Source organism: Prinia subflava, chromosome 1 (genome assembly GCF_021018805.1).
Source record: "Prinia subflava isolate CZ2003 ecotype Zambia chromosome 1, Cam_Psub_1.2, whole genome shotgun sequence".
In the NCBI taxonomy this organism is placed as follows: domain Eukaryota; kingdom Metazoa; phylum Chordata; class Aves; order Passeriformes; family Cisticolidae; genus Prinia; species Prinia subflava.
In genome coordinates, this window is record NC_086247.1 from 49690759 (window position 1) to 49716329 (window position 25571).

Here is a 25571-nt window from a genome sequence, read left to right on the forward strand (position 1 = left end):
TGTTACAGCTCCACATGTATTTGTTATGGCCACAGCTGAAGTCCTGGTGTCACTGATGTCACAGTTTTTTTGACATTGCAATGACTTTATATGCCAGTCATAAGGGATCAGTATCTGGCACCACAAATCCTGCCTGCTGCACTTCTGGACTAGCCTAAGGAAGTTCTTTCCTCCAAGTGATTTACCCAAATCATCCATTTAAGGTAACGAGCCAAAAATCACACCAAGGAGCTAGAGGATGTAGCAGGTGACCTACTAGCCCTCTGCCCTGTGGTGTGCTGGCACTTTTGCACTTCTTTCAGACCTGTTCCCTATGAACTCAATTGTACAAGCGTGCTGAATGAAAGTACAGGCTATTTTATACCATTAAAACACATAAACTGAATCTGTCACAGTGGACTTCATTTTTCTTCGTGTTTAGGAGCATGAAGATCTCTTCCAGGATTTCCAGGGCAAAAAAAAAGAAAGATTTTTGAAATTAATACAGATGCTGTAATATTTGTACTATTTAGGTGAAAGGTTTAGAGGTACACAAGGGAAAGAATTTATGAAATAGTTTAAAGAAACTAAAATCTCTAACAAAATTGTGGAATACATACTATTAACAGCCTAATTCTACTTTAGCATCTCACTCGGCATACAAACTTCTTTTTGAGGCATTCAAAACCTTTTAATTTGCCATACTAAGCACAAAAGAACCCTGTTTAAGAACAGTGCTGGTGAGCCCCACATAAAGCAAAGTCCAGTTTCTCCTAATGCAATCAGTGTCCAGCGTGACCCTGCTCTCCAGGCTGCCCCAGGTGCATGTCACCCACCTGGCTGATGGTGCTCATGGCTCTCATGTAGCTCTCGTTGCGGGAGCGGAACTTGGGGGATGTCAGCAGCCCTGCAGGGTCCAGGCTGTCCAGGCTCCTGTTGATGGAGACTTCGCTCACTGCCCTCAGGTAACTGTGGCTCCGGATCTGAAGCTTTGGCGAGTGTTCACTGGATATCCTGGGAGTTTTGGGTGGGGAAAAAAGAAAAAGAAAGAAAAAAGATACTCCATCAAATCCAAATGGCCTCGCCAGGAGTGAGAATAACCAGATGTTTTTCACTGGAACATCATGACTTGAACAAGTCATGACACAGCCCTTGCATATTTAAAAAATAAAGGCAATGTCAGTACTTCTATTTGGATTACCCCACCCTTTTATTTGGTGGAAGGAAAAGAAAAGGATGGAAAATATTTTCTTTTAATTTTTCATAAACCGCATCTAAGCATAGTGGCAAAATCACTTTCATTTTCTTTACTGACACCAAAATGGAAAAATTTTACACTGTACTGACAATGACAGCATCCAGCTCCGGCAACCCCTCCACTATGTGGGACTTTTGAAGTGACAACAGCAAAATGACTTCACGAGTTGATTTTAAAGAGCAAGAGGAGCCATTGAGATGAGCAGAGAAAGCCCTGTGGCCTTACAATGAATGCAGCAACCATCAAAACCAGCTGGGGAGGCAGGTAAAGAGAGAAGATTCCTGATAGTTCAATCAGCTGAATGATGCTAAGTTTATCAACTGAACATCCACATCTGGAAATGCTGCTGGTGATGTGGCCCTGGCATGTTCTCATGTATGTACTTATGAAATGGGACCCTTTCTCACGGGGCTTTCAAGGGAGTACAGGCCAATAGGGCAGGCAGATCACACAAACCATGCAGAATGCACTCACAGTATGCCTTAACCTGGGAAATCATTCCAACAGCATAGGTCACCTGAAAAGGTTTGATATGCTTTAAATTTTATTTTGGACCTGGCTTAAGCTGTGACTTAACAAAATGTATGCTAGGGAAGTAGCTTTATACAATTATGTCAAATTAGGAGTTTGAAACTCACAGTTGTATTTCTGAAGTGATAACCTTGCCTAGTTTTTCAATACAAGTGACAGGTGAGATGTACAAGTAATCAAAAGCAAACAACAACCCTCCCCTCTCCCCACCCCCCTGTCATTCCCCAAGGAATTTGTACTTCTACTGTATTCCTGCCATATGTGCTAAGAGTCAGCTAGAAACAATCCTCCACCTGCGAGATGTTTTATCCTCTGAATGTGCTGGCTAAGTGCTGTCTTCACAATCTGAGGCATTTATGAAGATGTGAGTCACAAAAAGTGTGTAAAATACACTTGCATGAAATACAAATAATTTGGGGAATATGTCTTTTGAAAGAACTCATCAATTAATAAAATATCAAAAAGGTGAGTGTTCGATATAATTTTGACTTTTAAAATATTCTTCATGTATCATAAAGCATACTAATTAAAAAATTAACTAAATTTTGCATTTTAATATGTAAATCTCACAGACATGTTTACAGGTATATGAAAGAAAAATCTGTAACCTAATTACAGGCTTAATCTTTGTCTCCTAGTCTTTAGAAATACATGCACAATTGACCTGAAAGAAGAGAATCCATTTTATGTCTGATTCCTGAAGCATTTGCAGATATTTTGTGTTCAAGTATCTAATGATGGTAATTAGAATCAGCAATTTCCCAGTGGCATGCACAATTTTAGTAATTGTCAATGCATTTTGGGAGGATGATTCCATTGTGTAATCGCTCACCGAAGGAGTTCAGAAACTGGGTCTGTTTCTGAATGGTCCAATAGTGTATTAAAATCTTGGCTGTCTCTACAATACCATATTCTCTGGCTGCTAATTACCTGCCTAATAAAAATCTGTAAACTTATGTTAATTATTCAATACCCCTGTCACAAGACAAAGAGAAAGCCTTTGCCATTTTCACCATGTATAGAGTTCAATACAGAAGCCATTTCCATACTCTTTGACTCCTTACACCACTTGATTCCACATGACAAAACCTGAAGGTTTTTAGACATCAGAGTAAGTGGTGCTCCAAACAACTCAAAAAAGCAGAAAAAGTGGTGGAAAGTCAACTGTTACTAATGGTTACATTTGTTTACAGCATTTTGGTAACTAACACTAACCATGTAACACTTCAAAAAATTTTATTGCCTATTGGATTAAAAAAATAGAATGAATAATTCAGCAGACATAATTTTTCTGATGCACATGAGTGTCTTGGGTTGAAAAATGTAACAAAAAATGTGTATTCTATCTTTTTCATCTGTTGAAGCTGGTTGGGGGATATTGTTCTTTATCTCCTGTAACTCTAGAGGTGGAAAGAGGGCAGATGCCCTTCTGTTAATGGGACACCTGATAACACCAGATAAGGCAGTGCCTTCTTATCTCTTCCTCCACCCACCCTCCTCCGAGGGACATCCCCTGTGAATGGGCCATTTAAGGCCTCTCACATGACTGATAACATCACCTCATTCCATTGTGAGATGCTCCACCCAGTGGGAGGAGCCAAAGCCTTTCCACTGGCATAAAACCCGCAATCCCAAACACCAAGGGAGCCTGTTTCCACTGGTCCTGGAGGATGACTGGACCCTATCTTGAGGATCATCTCTGCTGGAGCCACATCTGTCACTCTTGGAGGACTTATTTTGGGCTGCTTCCAACACCCTGACCAACAGAGTGTCAGGTTTGCATTCTGACTCTGTTAGTGGTCCTTTGTACTATTGCATTTATCTTATTTTATTTTTACCCTTTTAGTTGTTTGTTTCTTCTCCTCCTATTAAATTGTATTTCTGGTTTTGCTTTCAAACCAGAACAGTGAGCTACTTCACCATGCTGCAGATCTGCAGACTGATCAGCATTGCTGAATGAAATGCATTTCCTAGACTGGTTCAAAATGTATTTTATGATTATGATGTGAACAGTTTGCTGCCAATATGTGACATGCAAAATTCAAATAAGCTTGATTAGCTGCCAGTTAACCAAATATGTCACCTGAGGTTTGTTGCTGCCCACTGATTAGCTGAGCTTGTAGGAAGACTGCAGCACATCACAAGATTCTATGCACTGATATTGCCACACAGAAATCTCCATGTGCTGAGGCACGTGCCCTTTAAAGAGTGGAACCAATAGAACAAGATGCAAGTATCCACAGTACAAAGGTTCTGCTGTGGCAGCCAGAGTAAAGAACATGCAGAATACTCATGGAAGTGTCATGGAAACCCACCACAAACAGTACAGAAATGAATTTTCAGTACGCATTAGTGTTGCATATTATTTTCCCAACTCTGCTTGAAACAAAGGAATTCCTCATAAAAGTAGATATTCTGCTTTTATGTCAGATGTGGTTCTCAGCACAGCTGCCTTTTTTTTTTTGTTGTTTTTGTTCCTCACTATGCAACTGGCTAGTTTGACACAAGTCCAGAATCATATTTTACAGGGGGCTAGTTATCTTAATCTGTGTGCACTTCCCATCTCCTGTATAAATCAGAGGAGGTAATTGGCGGCTGTTGAAGGAGGTGGCTCCTTGCTTACTGATTGCTACAATCCCCGTTTCATTAGATGCAGTGGTGGGGGAGAAAAGGAAAATAAAAAGGATTTAAAGATAAAGAAACATTGAAGGCTTGCATTTATAATGATTACTCCTGCTTTTATAGCTGTGTAATAAATCGTCACTATGTCCTACAGTAAAGTTTAATGAACAGCTGAAATGCCACTGGAAATTTTGATATTGTGCCACTTAGGAATAAATCTGACTATGTATGATGAGCAAGATCTGAATGTAGAATTAATTTTCTTGGAGTTACTATTACCAGGAATGTGTAAATGAAAAGACCCTCTTCCTCCTTGAGGGTTTCAAGTCCGTCTCTTATTTATCCTGCATTACCTACATTTCTGTTTGTGCCATTGTAATTTCCACGATAAGTACAACATGCCAGGGACTGAGACTTTGGGACAGCTCTTTGGCCAATACAAAATGGTCTTTTGGCTCCACTCATTACACTGTATGTATTAATTGGCAGAGGCGGGATGTGAATTATTTAGGTTCTTAAAAAAGCTCCTCAAGCGTGCTCCATCATTTCTGCGCTGCACTCACAAGTGACACGTCCTCCCCGTGCCTGCATCAAGCTTTTCCCTCATACTGCTGCCCTTGCCCCAGGCCTCACCCCCGAGGATGGGAGCACAGCCACAGCAGCATCACACTGATACCACACAGGGTGGGAGGAGCAGCAATACTGGATGTGCTTCCCAAAAAACACAACGAGAGGCACCAGGAGGAGATGAGGGCTCTTTGTTGGTGCTGCTCTGCTGATTGCCACTGCGGGCTTCCCAAGGGGATTGACAAGAGAAGGGGCCAGCCCTGAGCTGAAGAGGGTGGAAATGGAGTCTGCTGAGTCCCAGCAGATAAATAAATACTCCCCTGGGTAGAGTAAGCCAAATGCCTCTGATCTGATCCACACTATGCCTCAGAGAAGATCAAGATACTCCCTAAAAAGGCCAAAATATGATACAAATTCAATGAGAAGCTCTGAGAGGCAGGAGAATGTTAATTTAATCAGAAGACATGTTCTAGTGAAACATCTGAACCAGAAGATCAGGTAGGTGTACAAAGGAAATCTTTGCATACTGCACTGAGATTTCTGCTCTCTACATTTCAACACAGAGGCCTATTCTCCTGTTTTCATTCAAACAGAGAGACGAAAATGAAAGCACACACATCTAATCACTCTACCACTGTTGCAATGTGCGTGTTAAGAAATACTTCTAACTCACTGTTAGAGATGTGCTTGTATATACACAGTATTAACATGATTTACATGATTTTATTCAGAAGAAAACACATTCTCATCCCTCATTTATTTGATTATTTGGAGAGTAAGGAGTTGGTTGGTATAGGCATTTGTGAGAGGAACTAGACTCAGTTGCTTTTCTCTGGAGGTTACAGGGAAGCTGGAGAGGGACCCTTCATCAGGAATTGTAGTGAAAGGACAAGGAGTAAAAGCTACAAACTGAAAAAAGGAAAAATTAGGTTAGATATTAGAAGAATTTTTTTACTGTCAGGATGGTTAGCCATTGGAACAAGTTGCCCAGGGAGGTTGTAGATGCCCCAACCCTGTCAGTGTTCAAAGCCAATTTGGATAAGGCCTTGAACAACCTAGTCTAGTGGGAGGTGTCCCTGCCCATGGCAGTGGAGGAGGGAGCTAAATGATCTTTAAGGTCCATTCCAACCTGTTAACACTCTGTGATTCTATATCAAAGGGCTCCAAACGCAGTGTTAGCAATTAGCAGTGAAATAACTTTGAATATATTCTTGGAAGAGTTCCTATGCCTTGAAAATGTCTTTCAAATGACAAAGAGAAAATAGACAACAGGGATTTACATAAGCAGGCAATTTTAGTTTCAAATATTTCCTTTTAATTTAGGAATGCACAATTCACTCTGTCACATGCGTGCTCTTTATAAAAAGCACTTTCGTTTATCACATTTCATTTTTGAATGAAGAAAGGGAAAACCAAGCCTTATGATGGCAGTTTTTTTCTCCCTTTAGGCCAGACACAATTTAACAAAAGGTAGTTCTGAGACTGTATTGTCTTCTGCAAGTTCAGCAGTCAGAATCATAGCACAAAGTACAGTGCTGTGCCAGATGGGGTCTGTGTTCTGCCAGCAGAAAATGACAAAGCAGAGTGAAGTGAAAGTCCAGAAACATGTCCCAAATGATTCTGTAAGCCAGCAGAGGAGTGTGCTAAAATTTGCCTTCAAACAAAGAAGAAGACCTCAAAAAATACTCCACATGCAACATGAACCCAACAACAACTAAAAAAATAAACCTCAAAGCCACCACTACTGTTAAGTAGCCCAGCTCTCAGTTTTGCTGCATACAACTGACAGCTTGGTTCCATGGGGATGAATTATCCTCTGCTGAATATCCTCTGGCATGGCTGGTGGACACATCCAACGCACATTTCTCTGCTTAATTTTATTTGCATTTTAGTGTTGCTAGAAGGTAGAACAATCCAGTGCAGCCTGACACAAGGCAAACACTGAAGGACACCAGAGAGGAATATGTAGAGAACAATTTACTGATGTGCATCTGTCTGATCCTAGTCATGACATGGGTCAGCCAGGCCAGGGTAATTTTTCTGTGTTGGCAACTATGTTCTGCTGCTTTTTGGTGCAGTGACCAGGGAGCTGTCATGTCAGTGATGGAGATAAGGGCAGCACATAAACAGTTTTTAGCTTTTGCCCTCCCCACCTCAGATTTTTCTGGGTTTGAAGATCTCCTTTTGTGTTCTTGTTTATAAAAAAGTAAACCTCCACATGGGGATTTTGTGCCTTGAAGCTAAAAAAAACCAAACAATCCCAATAAAAGCTGTCTTTAAGTCCAGATACTGCTAAAGGGTCAAGTGTGAGAAAAAAAAATCAAAAACTTGGAGATATGCAGAAAAAGCTTATCTGCTGAAGAGCAAAACAATGTCATCAATAGAAAAATGACATTTTTTCCTTTTGCTTCTACTGCCAGACCAGAAATTGCCCTTGCTGCATGGACCAGCCAACGCATACCACAAAACTGCATGGACGTGCCTGTGACACAGAGTTTTTATCATGCTGAGAAGAAGCGGAAATTGCAGTATGGTGCATTTGTCTCTGTCTGATTTTTCAGATTCTCTTGGGAAATAGAAGACACTTAAAAAAGAAAAAAGCACAATCCAAAAGCTCCCACAATTTGGTGTTATGCATCTCTGTGTCCAGCTGTTGTGCAGTTTTTGAGTGAGCACATGGTGTCCTGCCAGAGAGCCTCTGTTTATTTGTTTGAGGGCAGCAGGAATTGGATCAATGTTTTATGGTAGAAAATGTTTCTAAAAAGCCCAGTCCCTTTTAAAACTCTCCATGTCTGACTACTGCCAGCTTCAGAATCACCATGGGACCACTTTGTGATTTTGTTACAATCCTGCTTTCCTCTGAAAGGACACAGAAGCTTTGGGGATATTTTCCCTCTTTTTGGGATGTAGAGGTATTGAGGTTGTATGAATTTATTTAATGAACAATCTTTAGTTTTTAAAATATTAGCAAACAAAGATGACTACTGAATAAAAATTCATGTATACATTAAATCTTCCCTTTTATCTCAAAGATCTTCTCAGGTGCTTTGTACAACCAAAAAAATACCACAGGGTTATGTATTTAAAGAACATTTCCCATGTTTTTGACATACTGTATTTTCTCCTTGCTTTCTAGACATGGTGAAAGAATAGAGCACAGCACGAAAGTGGCACATATGCAATTGAGTTGGCAAGAAAAGCAGATGGAAGATGATGCAGACAGACATTATACAGTTCTCTTTAATCAGAAATCTGGTCTACATGCTGGTTCTGATTGCCATGTGCATGTGGGTGCGTGGGAATAGTTGTGAGCACTCATCTCCTCCACCGTGGAGAGTGAAAAGAGACTCTGAAAGGTAGAAACAGTTCTACCCAGATGAACCAGCTCAACCCAGCGATGTCAGGGTAAGCTGCTTCTGTGTAAAACCATTTTTGGTTACTCTAGAAGCCAAATCCACCCTGTCTTATCACAAGAAGCAAGGTAAGATGTAATGAGAGCAGCCAGCTTGAGAATAATTGTCCTCTCAGAAGACCCTTTGAGGAAAGCTGTAGACCTTAATGTCCCCCTACTGCCAATTTTACCGGGTACATGTTCAAAGGAGGTCCTTGCTAGAGGCAATTTGTCTGAGCCTAGACCGAATGCATGACAAAGGCTCTTGCCTTTTTCAGCCCAACTCTCTTTTGAGTGGGTACTAATGATCCCAGGACCCAGTGCTGCTCCTCACAGAGAAATATATTTACCCAAGTTGGAAAAGATCTTGCTTTACATCAGATATAATGGACTGAGAGTGTGAACTGCCTGAAGGCCTGAGCAGGTCAGCCACACTCACAGCCTTGCCTGGAGCCCTTTGGACCTTGCTGGGGTGAGAATGAAGCCCTCCACCACTGCTTTGATGAACTATTTGCCAGCACAAGTGTTATATCCTCCTTCCTGCAGAAGCCACTCCTTCAGCGCTCCTCATCAAGGCCAGGCTTATCCACCTGATTCCACATCACTTTCCATTCTTGGTTACTTCAGTGCCAGCTCTCCTCACTAGTGAGACTCAGAAGTCATCTGCAGTCTGCTCACTCAGATGGAATTCTTATTTTAGGAATTCAATCATTCCCCTTGTCCTATCACTACATGCCCTGTAAAAAGTCCCTCTCCAGCTCTCTTGTAGACTCCCTTTAGGTACTGGGAGACCTAAAGAATATAAAGAAGCTATCCCCTGTTACAGTCCTTGTAAAATCACAGTCTCCACAAGCTCAGACCTCACCTGCTTAGCTAAATTTTCAGGTCTCCCCTATTCATATGTTAAAAGTTTGATTAATTCTGCCAGTTGGAACACCAAAGAGTTACAGCTCTCTGCCAGACCACAAGAGGAAAGCAGTTACTTTTCAGGAATGTCACCTGGCTGTGTGCTGAGCTGGCAGCACAACCAGCTCTGCCTGCTTAGCACCACAATTTATGCAGGAGCTCTGGCTTGCTCCTGGGAGTGGGAGGATGGAACTCCAGCTCACTAAAAGGCATCTTCTGGGCAGACTTCCCATAGCTGAAAGGCCCTCCTATGCTACCCCAAGTTACAATATTGGGCAGTATTTATCTACAAGTAATGTTTTCTAGATAAATACAAAGAAAGTATTTGCTCTGGTGAATGTCATGGCAGCATTTATTTAAAGAGCATTTTTTTAATTCCTGAAAACTTACAATGTATTTTGAGCTTCCAGCTTCCACAGGTCCTCCTGGACTATGTAACCAGGCAATGATCACCCACATGCTGCATGGCCATGTGCCTGCAAGCCCTGTCACTATCTGCATTTGAGTCACCTCCTTCAGAAAGACATTGCCAAACATTCAGATTAGATCTGCATAAACAGCTCCCAGTGAGATTACAGAAATATCTTAGTTTTGCAAGTCAACAACATTACTCCAAAACCTTCACATACATAAACAGCCACCTGCATTTTCCAAAAAATGCTTTTTACATATGCAGCAATTTTCCCCTTCCTATTCAGTATTCTGCCATTTCAAAACTTTTGGTTACCTAGTAAAGTAAAAAAAAAAAAAGGCAAAAGCAGCAGATTCAACACCATCTGTACAGATGTGCAACACAAGACAAACTACTGGAGAAACTGAAAAGCAAGCACATTTTAAAGCAATGAGGAGGGTAGGCTAGTAACGCTGCCAGGGTGAAGGGAAAAATCCCAAATCCAGCTAAGCTAAGGGGATGAGCTCACTTTCTTATTTCTCTGAGTAACAGCCCTATGCCCAATGGAAATCTGAGGCAGCAAGATTGAACACAAGGCAATGAACGCTACCTTACAAATGCTGTATCTCCCCCATTGTGGGCACACATTATTTCTTGATAACACTTGCAAATTGTTGACCTGGAGTATTATATGAACTGGTGGTGACCATGGGTTTTCCCTCCTCTTCTCTCTTGATGGGGTCATTTTGAAAGATCATGTATGCTCTCTTACTAAGTAGCTACTTCAGTATTCTCTATTTTAGCTGGTTTGTGTTCGAAGAACACCAAGCAGTTTAAAATGCCTGAAGAGAGGCCTGCCTTTTCTTCTTTTATAAGCAAGTATTCCTCACTTAGTACGTTTTGTTTCTCTGCAGACACCTGGAAGATGGTGACTTGAAACAGGATCCAGCTACTCCTGAGGCACAGGGGTTGGAGGTAGGGGTGTGATAAGACAGAGCAATGAGCTCCTGGATAACTCTACAGCCATTTTCTTGAGGTGTGTCTGGATAAGTACAGGTTGGAGCTCAGATATGGCTTGCAGCTGTCTCTTCCTGATAAAAAAAGCAAAGAGTTTTGGGGAAAGTGACTAAGATAAAACCCTGCAATTTCTCCTGTCATACCAAAGAAACTAGAAATAGTAACTTTTAATCTATGGTTTTATTTAAAGTAATGCCTGGATTGCAAGTAATATAAAAAAATGATAGTATGCAGTAGGGTTTGTGAAAAATTCTTTACTGATAATCTGGGCAGCAGTCTGCTGCTCTGGGGGATTTTCCCTTTTTTTACTGATCTTACAAAGCAAAAGCAATACCCCAGGAGCAGGGAGAATTTCGCTCCATGTAACTTTACCATGTTATTCCTCAGAGGAAAAGTTCTCACTTTCCCTTCAGATACATCAAAAGAAATTCTCAAAACAAACACGGCTAATTCCAAACCTCCAGCTATCCACGTACATTTTAATATTCTCATTTTCCATTACAAAGTATTTCCAGTTTTGTTCTGCAGTAATTACCAAAGGACCTCTTTGCTGTACTGAGATACAACATGAGGTGACAACCTGATATTTCAGGTTATATTGTGGTCTGGGCAAGTTGTGTTGCCAATGCTCTTATAAACAGGGCCAAAGCACTAAATATCTCAAGGTCGAAGTCTGAAGTCAATATCCATTATGAAAATATTCTGATAAATAGATGTTTGTTGAAAAACGTGAAATTATGCTTAACACAACATTTTTAGATTTTTTTGCATCTTTATAAAAAACCCCATATACTTTCTGTGTTATAGAATGTTGTGGGGCCAAACTTGTACAGAATAAATTCTGATAAATTAGAACTTTTTGAGCATGAGAGAACCAAAAAAATAATTGTCTTAAGAAATCTGCATAATAATGCAAAACCCTGCTTGGGACTGAAAAGGATCTCTTTTTTTCCTGCAATTATTTAAAGTAGATATTTTTTAATCCCCTGAACCAGAAATACTATTAAACATTTATTTGGGTCTACTGGTAAAGGAACGGACAACCAATTGTCATGTCATTCATCACACTGTCAGTGTCAAGTACAATTGATTCAGATGGAGGCAATGAGAATGTAAAAAATATTTCCAAAGAGTGGATGCCCTTCAGGGTTGTGGAACTTCAAAAGGGTTGTGCAGCTCATTTTAAAGGAAGAAAGCCTTAACTCCTGAGGAAGTCAGGTGGCTTCTTGACCTGTAGCAATAGGCATTCTTATGCATTTCCAAATATTTGTTTGAATTTAATTGCCATACTTGGAATTAAAATATATGGTTTACTGAATTGGTACACTTCTCTTTTCCAATGAAAAAATAAAGCACAGACACACAAAAAAAGGTTAAAAAAAGCATGAATGTCTGTGTTTGCATTGAAGGGGATAAAGCTAGTTCCTAACTCATTTATAATGTGCTCTCTATCCCATCTCAACCACAAAACAAACAAATACTTGGTGAACGAGTTAAGAAAACAACCCCTCTTCTTTTCAGAACATAATATACACTGTATATTATGGGTGAAGCTGAAGATGGCCTTTGGTCCTGCACAGAAGATGAAAATACTTGGATATCTATGCTTTTGAATAAAATATCATGAGAGAAAAAAACAGCCCCCAAAAACCCCTCTATATTTTTCTGGATAAATATCATCTACTGACATTTAAAACTACAGGCAACTCATGGTGGTTCATGGGTTCAGATTTCAGTGTGGACTGATATTTGCTGTGTGACCTGGAGGCAAAGTCATATAAACCCTCAGTCTCAGAAAACAGGTCTGTTAAGGCTTCCCTACAGCCCCTCTGTGGTTGTAGGTGGCTTTGTGAAGCTGAACTAAAGTCAGCAGCCATAACTGAGCTTCTTTGATGGAAATGAATAGCAGCACCAAACTCATGTTGTATTAGTGGAAGCTAAGGTCACAGAACAACTGAAATGGTAATCTTCAGCCCCAGAGACTGACATTGTATATAAAGCACAATACCTGGTTAATCAAGACTAAAGAATGCAGTGATGTCAAAAGTTTGAAGTGATGGTCAAAAGGTACTTGAGAAGAAGTATATTTTCTGATTAAAACCATTATTGACTATGAATGGTGATTGCCATGGATATGGTATCCTCTCAAGTCAATGGTTTTGCTGAGGTACAGCAGAATACTTGAAAAGCTCTCCAGCCCAATAAAACTTCAGTAACCTATTGAAAAGTTTAATGCCTAAAATGCCAATTTTAAGTAAATTGTAATGAAACCTGTACTACTTTCTGAAGCCTCACAACTCTTTTGAGGACAGACAGAATTTTGCCCTGAACTTACATAATTTAATTTTGTTATATGAGTAAGTGCCCTCTTCCTCAGATGCCCTCTTCCTTAAATGGCTGTTGTACATACAGCAGGTATTTTTATCGCTCTGTCACCTTGATTAGGAAAACAACATTATGATAACATTAGTCCATTTCTTACTGTCGGGATCACCAGGGCAGAGACCTGTGTGATGGTGTTTGAACACCAGTATGTCTTTTTGTGCAGCTGGGACACCAGCTTTGAAGGACTGCCCAGTGTCCTGGGACTCTGGTTTCTCTTGTGATGTGTCAGGTAAGGGCCAATTTGTCAATCCATTGAATTCTGTCTCTCCAACTAAATATATATGGGGTTGAAGCTAAGCAAAATTAGGTTGAGCATTTGAACTCTGCAGCAGCTTTACATTTTCTAGAACTATCCAGGAAGGGATGGGTCAGTTGTTAATGACATGAGCACACCTGAGCTGCCTGCTGTTCTATGGGCATGCAATGACACATCCAAGGAGATGGAAGAAGCACTGATCTCCTGCTCACTGTCTAAACACAGTGTTGCACCATGACTACACAAGCTAAACTGCTTCAAATTCATCACTTTTTCAATTTAGTATACATCAGAGATCAGCTGTGATAAATCACTGTGTTGGACTGCAGAAATGCAATAGAACTGGGTCAACCTTCTTTACCTGCCACTGGGGAATCATATAATAACATATACAGAAGGGATTGGAAAAGCTTGAGAACACTGTAGAGGTGACCTTGAAAAACTGAAAGTCTGGTCGCATAACACAGTCATGGATGTGTACACAGAGGCACCATGGATTACCCAGCAAGCAGGGAGCTGAAGGATGCTAGCCTGAAAAAACAAATTCACAGCAGCTAAACTAAGGGAATAATTCTTCGAGGTGTTAATAAAGAGCTCCACTTACTGTCACTGGAGCCAGCCAGCCACTAGAGGGAGGGATGATCTAGTGCTGCCAATGACTGCTATTTATTATGCTTCCGCAATTCATTGTTTTTCTTAAAGCCCATCTCATGAGGCTTGCAAAACCTTTCCAGTTAAAGGAAAGAAATATTGAGCTTTCACAGTTGGTGGAGAAAGCACACAAACACGAAGTTCAAGGGCTCAAGAAACAGAAAACATATAAAAAGAGAATCTGCATGTCTCCTTAGGAATATATTCTGATTTTTATAGCCCAGATGAATTGCGGACCTGATTTTCAATTAATTAGGATTCATAGGGCAATTTAATTTCATAGCATTCAGCATATCATTAACAAAAATTGCAGGATTGAAAGCTTTTTTATGTGCCTTTTGTGATTCAAAGTACTTTTCTTGGTGACTAGAAAGGGCAGGTCAGTACAGGGGTTGAAAAAGGTATTTTCCTTCTGTACAGAAACCAGCAACTTGCTAAAAATGTAACTTCCATATTCTTTAGGAATAAAGCTATTTGAAAGTATAAACCAAAGAAAAGCCCAACACAATAACACACTCTCAGTGGCTGCATTGCTAATCTTGTGCCTTTCACTCCAGATTACTATGCTAAGCATCCATTTATAGCAGGAAGGAAGCAATTTGGATTTGTGAAGCAGGGCTTTGTGTGTAGAGCTATTCACTATTCACTGATAAGAAGATATTCAGTAACAGGAAAATGCTAAGTAAAATTAAAAAGTTGTTTTTATCTGAAGAAAACGAAGTAGTTAATGAGATAGGTAATTGCTAGATGTTTAGCAGGTCAAATCTTAGAGTTTTGCTAGAGGTCTGTCAATGGAAAAGTCTGAGTCACATTTTGTCCTCAACTTAGAGAAATTCTGCTATGTAAGGAGGCCAACTTCTGTCTTTCCAAACAGGAAAAAGTCAAGCTTAAACTAAGCAGAAAAAACTTTTTCATAAAAAGACTGCGGATAATCTAGTTTTGAGTTTGGGATGTAAGTAGAAAACTGCTCCTCCCCTAGCCCTTATGGGTTTTACTGTATCTGGCTCTTGTTAGATAATTAGGCTGTCATCAGTGTAGAACCATTGGTGCTGCTGTCTACCCTCTTCAAAGAAGAGAAATCAGGAGATTATATGTCAGAGAAAAATCTTTCCACGGCCTTCCCAATGGCTTTTCATCAGAAAATTCACAGGTTTTCCAGGAATAGTCACACACAGAGCATACAGTGGGAACCCCCTCCACTCAACCAGACTGTGATTTTCAGTGTGTGGTGTGCCTGCTTCTCTTGCAGCACACACCATGACAGCTCAGACTCTGAAAAGTACTAAAATATCTTTGCCTAGCTCGAAAGGCCTTCCCTATGGAAAAAAAAAAAAAAAAAAAAAAAAAGGCATTTTAAGATTCCCTTCTGCTATAGCGTGAAGAGTAACAAATACAAAGAAAATTTATAGAGAAGTGAGTGGGAAGCTGTGTGTTAGCAGCTTTGTGGCAGGTCGTGAAGGGCAGCATGCCCCCTGTGAGAGTATCTGAGCCACCTCTAGGACATATGTTAGCAGTGCATGTGGCCTGCATGGTGGTAAGAGATGGAAGGTCTGTCAAGTCAGGGGAAATCAGACCTACGAATTTCAACACACAGCAAAATGCAACATTACTCAGTGTCACTAAAGGGAGTAGCTTGCTTCCTCTCTGGGCTTTCACATGGCACACGGACAGCAAAGATGTGCAGCAGGTGGATGGAGAGAAGGGAAGCACAGCTGAGAAGGAACTACAAGAACCGACCCTTTTATTCCTTGGTGGGGCCTTGCCAGCCTCTGCAGTCCTTCCTCGACAGGGAAGCATGAGGATGATCCTTCTCCCCATGCTGTGCCTCACTGCTCCTGCGGTATGGTGCGTCTCTTTTCCGACATCTCAGTGAGCCCCAGGAAATGCTGCCCCCAGCCTCTCTACAGGAGCACAAAACAGGAGCCAAGAGCGAGGGGCAATGACTAACACTGCCTGTACACCATCTCTGCAGCCTCTTTGGAGAATGCTGTCACTGGTGCACTAACCGTGATGAATCAATCCTCGTGACAATCCTCGGCACAGGAGGTGAGGGCCATTACCCCCTTGTGCCCAGAGCTGGAGGCACACGGAAAGCCGTGCCTGGAAAGGGAACAGCAGCAGTGGGATGTCCTCGGCCCCTGCTCCCGGGGGCACAGCCTCTGCCATGGAGGCACTCTCTCCCACCACTCTGCTCCCCTCTGGCAGAGAAAGGGGCACGACACCTTTCTGAGAGCCTTGCAATTTCAGTCCTTCATTTTAATTGCTCGAGTGATCCGCCCCTTCCCTAGGGGAACAATTCAAGCCAGGCTCTCGTTCCAGGTGCACCCCTCAGGCTCTTTTTCAACCTGAGAAACACCACGCAGCAAAATCATACCTTAGAGTGCTCCTGAACTATAATTAACCTTAGTGTATCATTTTTATACAAGAGAAAGCAGTTAAATTTGTTGGAATTCAAAAGGACTTGGAAGTAGAGTGGCAAGATAATGTTTTTTTAACAAGCAGCTTAATTCATGGCAGAAGTTATCATCCCATTATGTTGGGTAGGAGGAAGGCATTTAAAACCTCTTATCAACTTTGTCCAGGGCAGAAAACAACCTCGACAGATCAGATTTTAAATGCTACACTTGAGACTTGTAAACAACCCACTGCAGAATCCAGTGCTGAGGACCCAAATCCCAATTGCATAGTATTCCCAAGACTCTCAGAGAAACAGTCAATACGACTCATTTTTATGTGTCTTACTCCTATTAAGTCTCATGCCTTGGGGAGAAAAATTAGTGTTGATTTCATGAATGGTGCATACCTCCCCATGGAGCACGATGCCATCCCAATGGATATCCCAAGCCTTTACTGGGGGCAGTGGGTGGCCCTGGGAGAAGGGCAAGAGACTTACATTCACCTCAGATCTAACCTGGATCACACATAACCTTCCCATTTAGTGCTGCCTGTCACAGAGGCACTGAGGGAGTAACTGTGAAATACAGGATAGCACAATACAAACTGTAGGATTCAACCCAGAAGTAAACTTTTACCCATGTCTGGCTACTAAATGATTAATTTTACTTTTCAGCTCTAGAAATATAAATATTATGAGAAGGGTTTAGATTTTTAAAAAATATTGATAGCTGAAAATGTTGTAAAAGAGGCTTGCAAGTAAATCTCAAAAAATTTGAAATCAGAGTTCTGATTTTTACTTTATATGTCAGTTTTATTTCATCCTGTTCTTTGAACATACTCCTTAAAAATAAAGAACTTTCCTCTATGTATTATTTACTATTCTCTATTTTGTACCTGGTTGAGGGGACTTACATAAAATAAAATACGTAATCTGGGAACATATTCAAAAGAAGAAGAATCTCTACAACATCAGCATCAAACTACAGCCCTGTTTTTAAAGAGACAGCTGTTCAGGTGATTCACTGTTTGTATGAACATCAAATGGATTATTTTATTATTCTTTGGGCTGTTGCCCTTAGGGGAAGTAGTTACATTAAATAACAAACTACCATTATATGGACATACTTATTCTGAGAACAGGGGAAGAAATACAGTCATAACAGGCAATTTCAGTAGAAAATGTGGGCTTGTCCATATTCTGCCAGAAGCAAAGCACTCAGACACCACAGTCATCACAGAGATATAACGAATCTAATTAGCTCCTCTGGAGAAGGAACAATTAGAGCTGATAGGATAAAGCCTCCTCAGTGCTCACGTGTGTTTGCACAGGGATCAGTGTGCCAGGACCACCTGACCGCTGGCCAGTGCCAAGGGCACCTCAGCTGCAGGGCTGTGGTCGTGAGCCACTGCCGCCACTCCTGTCTGGAGAGATGGAGCAGGGAGCAAACCCAGCTGCGGAGGAATCACTCCAAAGATAGCCTGAAGCGTGACTGAGTGCAGCCACCCACCAGTGTATGGTGGCAGCAATGGAGCACCAGAACCGGAGGAAGGCAGAGCCGTTCTCAACACAAACTGCACTCCTCCCCAGTGAGAAAGGAAGGCAAAGAGAGGGATCCAGGAGTGCTAACAACAGGCTGGCTCTAGTCAGGACAAGAAACTGTGGGATGAAAGAACTGTGAAAGACTCGTAAGAATGATGTTAGTAATTACACTAATGAAAAAAATTAATAATTAAATGACCACTGATGAAATCCTAGCAGAAGGATGTGTATGGATCAGGGTTATAATAAATGAAAACAGAAGTAGCTGCTGCATAGTGATTATTTTCAAAGTGTGAAACTCATAATAAAAGGAAATAAAATAAGCAGTTGGGAGGTGGAAATATAGAAATAGTTGATAGGACATTTGTTCACAGAGTGAAGGGACAGTGTAATTGTGCTGTTCTTCATGCAAGCCTTGCCGCTTTTAATGGAGAAGGAACACTTTTAAGTCCTGAGATTTATAAGAATATTAAGGAATCACTCATTAAAAAAAAAAAAAGAGAAAAGGGACAACAAATAGTGACGTAGTACTGACACTCATTCCAGCCACTGTCAGTCTAACATCTCATTTATGAATAATGCATCATCCACTCCCTCTCAATTAAAACTTGCTCATCACAGGTAAACAACAAATAATTTGTGCCCTACGTCAAATGATCTTTTTATGGGGTCAGGGAACTGGTAGAGGGCAGGGAGTAATAGAGTTACCTCTCTACCAGAAATTACATCCTACCCAACAGCAAATGACTGAACTACTGCAGTGGAACAGCCTGACTCACCAGTATTTCAAACAAGTCTGAGCAACATATTTCTGCCAAAGCCCTGTTGTCTCACAGCTCTTACAGCCACATGGCTGACATGAGTCCAACAGATTCTCTGCAAAGCTGGAATCCTTGGCTAGAGGTTTGGATAGGACCTTATTGACAAGGCAGTGCCAGCACTTCTGAAATTTCTAATGTTTCTTGGTTTCAACTTCATGAGGATGGTTTAATGACATGTTGGTTACGTCTCACTAGAATAGAGAAGAAAAGACCTATTCAAAGTAGAGATTGTCTTCCCTTAAAATTTCATCTTTTATAAATATAAATTTATCACTTCTACAAACATAACTATTATGTGATGAAGCTACAGCTCAGTTGATGTCATTGACAGCATTTCACCCAGAGTGTTTCTAAGTTTTCTGCATTATGTATTTATCCTTATTTTTGAGATTTATGCAAAGTTCAGAACCAAATTATTTCTTTAAATGCAGTAAATGCAAAGTAGCAGTTTTAAATTTTATAAAACAAAGAGGAAAAGTAATGAAATAAGAACCTCATATTATTTGGCATTATAGTACATCTTCCAAGTTTTGTTATGCAGACAATACTAAACACTGATCATTTTGAGAGACTTTTAGTAAATGTCTACATTGTAACTATTTGGGTGTGATAAAGTAATGAATAATAACTGTGAACATTTTTAGGACTAACCCAAGGAGAACTACCTCCCAAATGCAGTTGTTCAAGGTTTCCTTTCAAGCATAGAGTAATGAAGGCTTAGCACAGATTTGCTATAGCAATTGTCATATATAAACCAGGAAGATTTATATACTAGTCTTGAAATCTCCTGAGATTGCCTTCAGCATGATACATCACTGTCACAGTGCAGAGCTGCACAGACACAGCTCAAGCATGTCGCCAGCCCAACATCACTTTAAGAAAGAGAAGGATTTTTGGGTGCTGTGGATGTGGCTGCTGGCCTTTGGGGATGACAAAACCAGTTAGTGCTTTCTGCAGTCGCTGGGCTTGCTGGAGGCAAAGCTGCTGGGCAGCTGGGGTGCAGGCTGGTTCACAGCACAGCCCTTCTGGAGGGGAATGGGAAATTGCTGTGTAGCTCAGCTGGCATGGAACCACAGAAAACTCTCACAGGAACACAGTAGCTGCTTCAAAGGTGCTTTCCACAATTTTTTTTCCCGCATCAGCAAATTAAACAGAGATTGTGTGATGGTTCTCTGCCCTTGTGGTGTACAATGGGTAAGAAAGCAGGCACAATGTAAAAAAGACTTTAAGGATTTTCTCTCATTTCCTCACTTCTAAAAAGATTTATAACTTCTTTAAGAGAGGAGATTTTAAAAAGTCAGGTCTCTTCAGATGAACTTTAGTTCACTTGTGTCACAGGGAGCAGAGTGGTATTTGATACTGCACCTATTACAGTTTCTTTACTGCCCCATGGTCCCACTCTTCACCCTGCACCCAAGCCAGCAGAGAGTCACTAAATTTAGCTGAAAGTTGCTCTATCTTAACAGTAATACAAACACAAGAAGATAGAAGAAAGAAATGACTGGGTATCAACATGACTTAGATAGTAATAGTATCTTTTATTCATAGGGGTAGAAAAAGTTTTCATCCTAATCTCTCTTTCTCTCACCTTAATATGATGCAGATTAACAGAAGATCCCAAAGCATGTCAGTAGAAACACTGTCTTGTACTTCCACATTAAAACTAAAGCTATGTACACTATTTAAACATTTTCAATTTTTAATCTGAAAGAACTCTACCATTTCACAGTGAAAAATGATTGCACTTCCAGCTGATCAGAATAGAAAATTATTATAAATAATTAACTTAATTATTGTTGCCTATTTGCTTGTCTTGTTATGCAGAACATTAGGGACTCCAGACTGATTTTTTTGCGAACGCACATCTCTTTTTATGCCTGTGAATTTTCTGCGTGGCAGGTTCAATACATCAGCTGAGCTCCCCTCAGCAAACTAAACGAGATAGTATGAGATCACATACCAAGGGTCAAGCCATGGTATGGCTGGCAGCGGTGGGAACATGATTTCAAAATGCTAGCAATGAAATAACATCTAAAGAACATGAAAGAATTGTGCAGCACTGCTGTGGGTGGGATATCTATATTTACTGTTCAACAGCAGGCCGTCAGGAATAGTTTGGTCCTGACGAGAGTTTTATTTTTACATTTTAAAAATAAGTTAAGAAAAGGAAGTAAGAACAGTGATAGTGGGTATATTCAATAGCCTGAGAAAGACAGAGAATCAAAAAAGATAGGTCTGGAGGGGCCTTCAGGAGGTCATTTGGTCCCTCCTTCTACCCTAAAGCAGGATCAGCAATACCTAAATTTGTTCTGACAGACATTTTTTACCCTTTTCTTGAAAATGTCCAGTGAAGTGATTTCTTTTGGCAATCAACTCCCACGCTTAACTATCATTACTGCTAGGAAAATTTTCATAACATATAGCCTGCGTATGCCTTTGCAGGTTTTTTTTTTTTCCCCTGTCTCCACTGGACATTATTAACTCCCTTTCTGAGGCAGCATTTTAAGTATGTGGGAAGAAGTACAGCTAAAAATAAAGAAGATCAGTTTTGCACACAAATGTGCATGTTGGCTCTGTAAAGACTATACACTGAAAGAGATGACTGAAAAACACATTTTGGTTCAGTAATTATAATTGTTTTTCTTAACAGTTTGTGTTAGAAGTGCCCATTTGATACATAAAGTACAATGATAGGCTTTGCTTCTTAAGACACAACAGCATTACATTGCATTCATCAACATCATTTGCTGTAAAATGCATAAATGTTTCTAGGATTTAATTGAGAGGAGCTAGGATGTTGGAAGTCCTAACTTTCATCTGTAGCTATGTTCCATATAAAGCTAAATCTTGTGTGAAATTGAAGCAGATGACTAGACACAGGACCAGGTTTTTCATGTCTGCAAATAAGACAATCATCTAAATGAGGTTGCTGCTTTTCTTTTACAGATTACTGACTTCCAAAATTTACCTATAGTCTTGCCAAAAAAATCACATTTTGGCTAGAAAAGTTATAGGCTTTTCCTTTTTTGCCAGTGTTTATGCCTGCAGAAAATGCTCTGGGGTGACCTTATTGCAGCCTCCCAGTACCTAAGGGAGGCTTACAATGGAGCTGAAGAGGGACTTTTTACCAGAGCATGTAGTGATAGGACAAGGGGGCATGGCTTCAAACAGGAACAAAAAGCAAGTTTTGACATTAGGTTAGATTTCAGGAAGAAATTCTGAACTATGCCTGTGGTGAGACATGGGAAGAGGTTGCCCAGAGAAGTTCTGGATGCCCCATTCCTGGAAGTGTTTAAGGCCTGGTTGAACAGGGTTTTGAGCAGCCTGGTCTAGTGAAATGTGTCCCTGTGCATGGTGGGGGGGTTGCAACTAGATGATCTTTAAAGTCCCATCTAACCCAAACCATTCTGTGATTCTATGAATATTCTCATGTAAGTTTATTGTAACAGTATGATTGCCTCAAGTTTCAGTGAGTAAAGGTAAAAGTACAAGTGGGACAATAACAATAGAATATGTCACAGATTACAACAAAATTTTCACTTCTCATCTCAGAGAAACAAGAAATAATATTTAGACAAATATGGTAATACTGGCATAACAAGTCCTATGTAGCTAGGTGTAGACTAACAGAAAGTTAGGTTTTACAGTGTGATAAGCAATGACTGCTGCCAGTGAAACAGTAATATCTAGAGATTCTCAGTTTCAAGGCAAGATAACCTGGTGGGGATCACCACAGAAGCAGAGAGGTGAGTGTTCATCCTACCCATGTCCTGTGCAATGAAATGTAGGGATGTCCTGTCTCTACAGGTGATTGTAGGTTCACTACTGTGCTGTAAAGGCAGCCATAAGTCTGTGTATGGGGGACACAAAACTCTGAAGGGAAGCTGCCATGGACCACAAGATTTCTCTCATGCCCATCAGTGATACTAAGCCTTAACTGACTGAATGTGCTTTATAAATCCATCACTAACAACTGTTCATTAAAAGCTCCAAACTCTGAGTTCCTCCAATAAATCAATATCCTCTCCTCCTTAAATATAATATACATAAAACCGATGTCAGCTCCCATAAGGAAACCATTGGCTACTGAAGTATGCCCACCTACTACGGGAAAATAAATATATTTTTCATTGTCTTGCCTTTAAATTTTTTCTGATTTTTAATTGTTCACTGAACTTAACAATACTTGACACACAAGCCTGAAAAGTGAGAAATGTGTCCAACAGCTTCTCCCTAGTTTCAGAGAGAATGGATTGCAATAGTATTAATAAAAAGGTAAGTTATATATCATGCATCAGTGAATGTGAGCTCGTTACTACCTAGGCCAGTAATAGTTCCAGAACTGTTCCTTAGGCTGCATGTCCAGAGTGCACGGAGATGCTTCTGTCTCTTTAATGCAAAATTAAAAATACCTCCCTGTTCAAGAAAAGAAACACACCTCAAGGAACATGGAAAGAATTCCTTTGCTAGCTACAGGTTTGATAAAAATGAAAGAGACTGCAACATGAAACAATTACACCAACTGTACTGAAAACATACTGTAAAACACTAGTAAAAGATTGATCAGACTTATTCCTTTTGTACTAATCACTGAAGTCATTGTTCCCTAATTGGAAGTCACTCAGCAAGAAAGAAATTAACAAGCCTCACTGCATGTGTCTAAAAATATTCACCATAATGAAAATGTGGTATTGCACCACCTCTCCCTTCCCCCCTCTGTGATCTAGATCAGATCACTGTAGCAGAATGAGGACACCACTTCATTAAAAAAAAAAAAAAAAAAAAAAAAAAAAAAAAAAAAAGTGTGCTTTTGTTTATATGACACTTTTTCTTTCCTGGATATTTTTGGAGTATATTATAGTAATACAGAAACACCACAAAGTAAATAGGCACTCATTCCCAAGACTGGGATGGTTTTCAAACGAAGGATTTATGATGTGCCGTATGTTTAAGTGTAGTGTAAGGGCATCAGCTTCAGTTTGCTCAAATGACAGAACAGCCTGGGCACTGTTTCAGGCTACAATTATCCATACAACCTTTATTTCCCTCAGTGCAGACACTTCCCAAGGATCACTTCTTGGAGGACCAGGAAATCTTGAAATCTATCTTGTACTAAGTAACAGTGGAGTGGTTTGATTTTCCTTCCAAGTCACCCTAGCAGAGTTGGTGCTGCAACTCTTTCAAGATTTGGTTAGTAATATAGGTTAACTCCAGCTTGGTGGCTTGTCCTCCAGGAAGTGACTTGATCAGTTCTCAGTGAGGTGATGTGAAACTTTGAGTTCAGGGTGTATAAATCAGATATACCTCTTTATCATTGCTCTTGTCACTGCTACTAAGCTTGCTAACAGATTATACCACTTAATTGAGCTGGATGATTTATTGTGATTTGGTTCTCAAAACAATTTTGTCTCCAGATTGCCATAAACATCCAAGTAGAAAGTACTTACACTATTTGTATTAACACATAAAAATATAAAAGTGGATGTAAACAAATAACATGACCCTATTTTGAAACATTATTTTTGAAATGTCTCTGATAAACTTTAAAGGTAGAAATTGTTTGCTTCATTTTAAGTAATCTATGCAGTAAATCATAGGAACAGATGCAGCTATGATGGAGTTCATACAGAAAAAATCTTTACCATGGGATAATAAGGCGAAAAGTCTAATGCTTATATGCTCATACTCTCTTCATCATCAGTGGTGAAACTTGGTATGCATTAAAAAAAGGTTTTGGTGTTTATAATTGAGTTTCTCCTAATCACAGGTGACTGGAAAAAACATCACATGCCTAGTAAAATACCTTGAAAATAAAGATTTGCTAAGAACAAAACCCTTATTTCTGTTCTTTCTTCTGTCCTTTTTGCATAAATTCTAGAAATGCATCTGCAAAGTATCAAGATTATTAAAATTTTCAATTCACTAGTGATCACAGAATACAACTTGTCTCAGAAAAAAGTTTCTGTGATGAAATATGAGTTCAAAATAAAAATTCTGCAACTGTATTTAACCCAAAATCCATGTCTAGAAATAAATTGCCATTAAGTTCTGTAATATGCTACAATACCTCCCTCCAAACGGACAAACAAACCAACAAAAGATTCAAATGGATGAAGTCCCCACAACAGCAGCAATAAGGAGTTAAGAAGCAGTATTTGAATCTGTATTTTAAGCAGTGAGTGTGCCTGCAGTGGAGAAGAGGAAAGGGCAGAAATGAAGTAGAAAACCTGTGGAGACATGATGCATCTCTCAGTCCTCTTGTCCTCAGCAGAGTTTTCCAGTCCCTTCCATATTTCTTATCTTTTTAGGCTGGGAAAATGCTGCCATCATGTTATTCCTTGTGCTGACCCACCAGCTACTTTGCCCACAGTCCTTCAAAAGAGCAAAAGGGATGGCTGCAGATCCTTCTTTGCCTTATCCAGCTACATATCTTGAAAAAGCTTTCTGGAATTATCTTTCAGATTTCAGTCTCTCTAGCAAACTTGGTTATAGTTTGCCAATGGATTTAAGAGTTACTGGGAGCTGGAGGTGACAGGTTGGCATGTGGCCAGCAATGTAATTGCATACTTCTTATCCCAACAAAAACCATGCTAAATATAAGGTATATATAAATAGTGAAGGAATATGTCCTGAATCAAGTTCAGCTGTAACAGAATTGTCAGTTATCTGTCATCTGCACCTTCTTTAGAAGTTTGCTAACCAGTCCATTTTCAATCTGCTTACAAGTCAAAGATAAACTTTTGCCACTTTTTAGGAATGGCAAGAAAATACCACCTGTTTTTTTCAAGCTGAATCAGTTTATCTAGACTGTGAAAGCTTAAACACTAAGAGCATACTGCCAGCAAAGACAGAGAGAAAA

General features: G+C 40.1%; 1 protein-coding gene across 4 annotated transcripts in view; it reads right to left on the bottom strand.

Moving 5' to 3' along the window:
• Nucleotides 1–25571, bottom strand: part of DLGAP1 (DLG associated protein 1) — a 400953-nt gene that overhangs the window by 89148 nt on the left and 286234 nt on the right. For all 4 annotated transcript variants that reach the window (XM_063396014.1, XM_063395993.1, XM_063396003.1 and 1 more), the window contains one exon: nucleotides 816–993. In XM_063396014.1, coding sequence (XP_063252084.1) covers nucleotides 816–993 — 178 coding nt within the window. The remainder of the gene's footprint in view (nucleotides 1–815; nucleotides 994–25571) is intronic.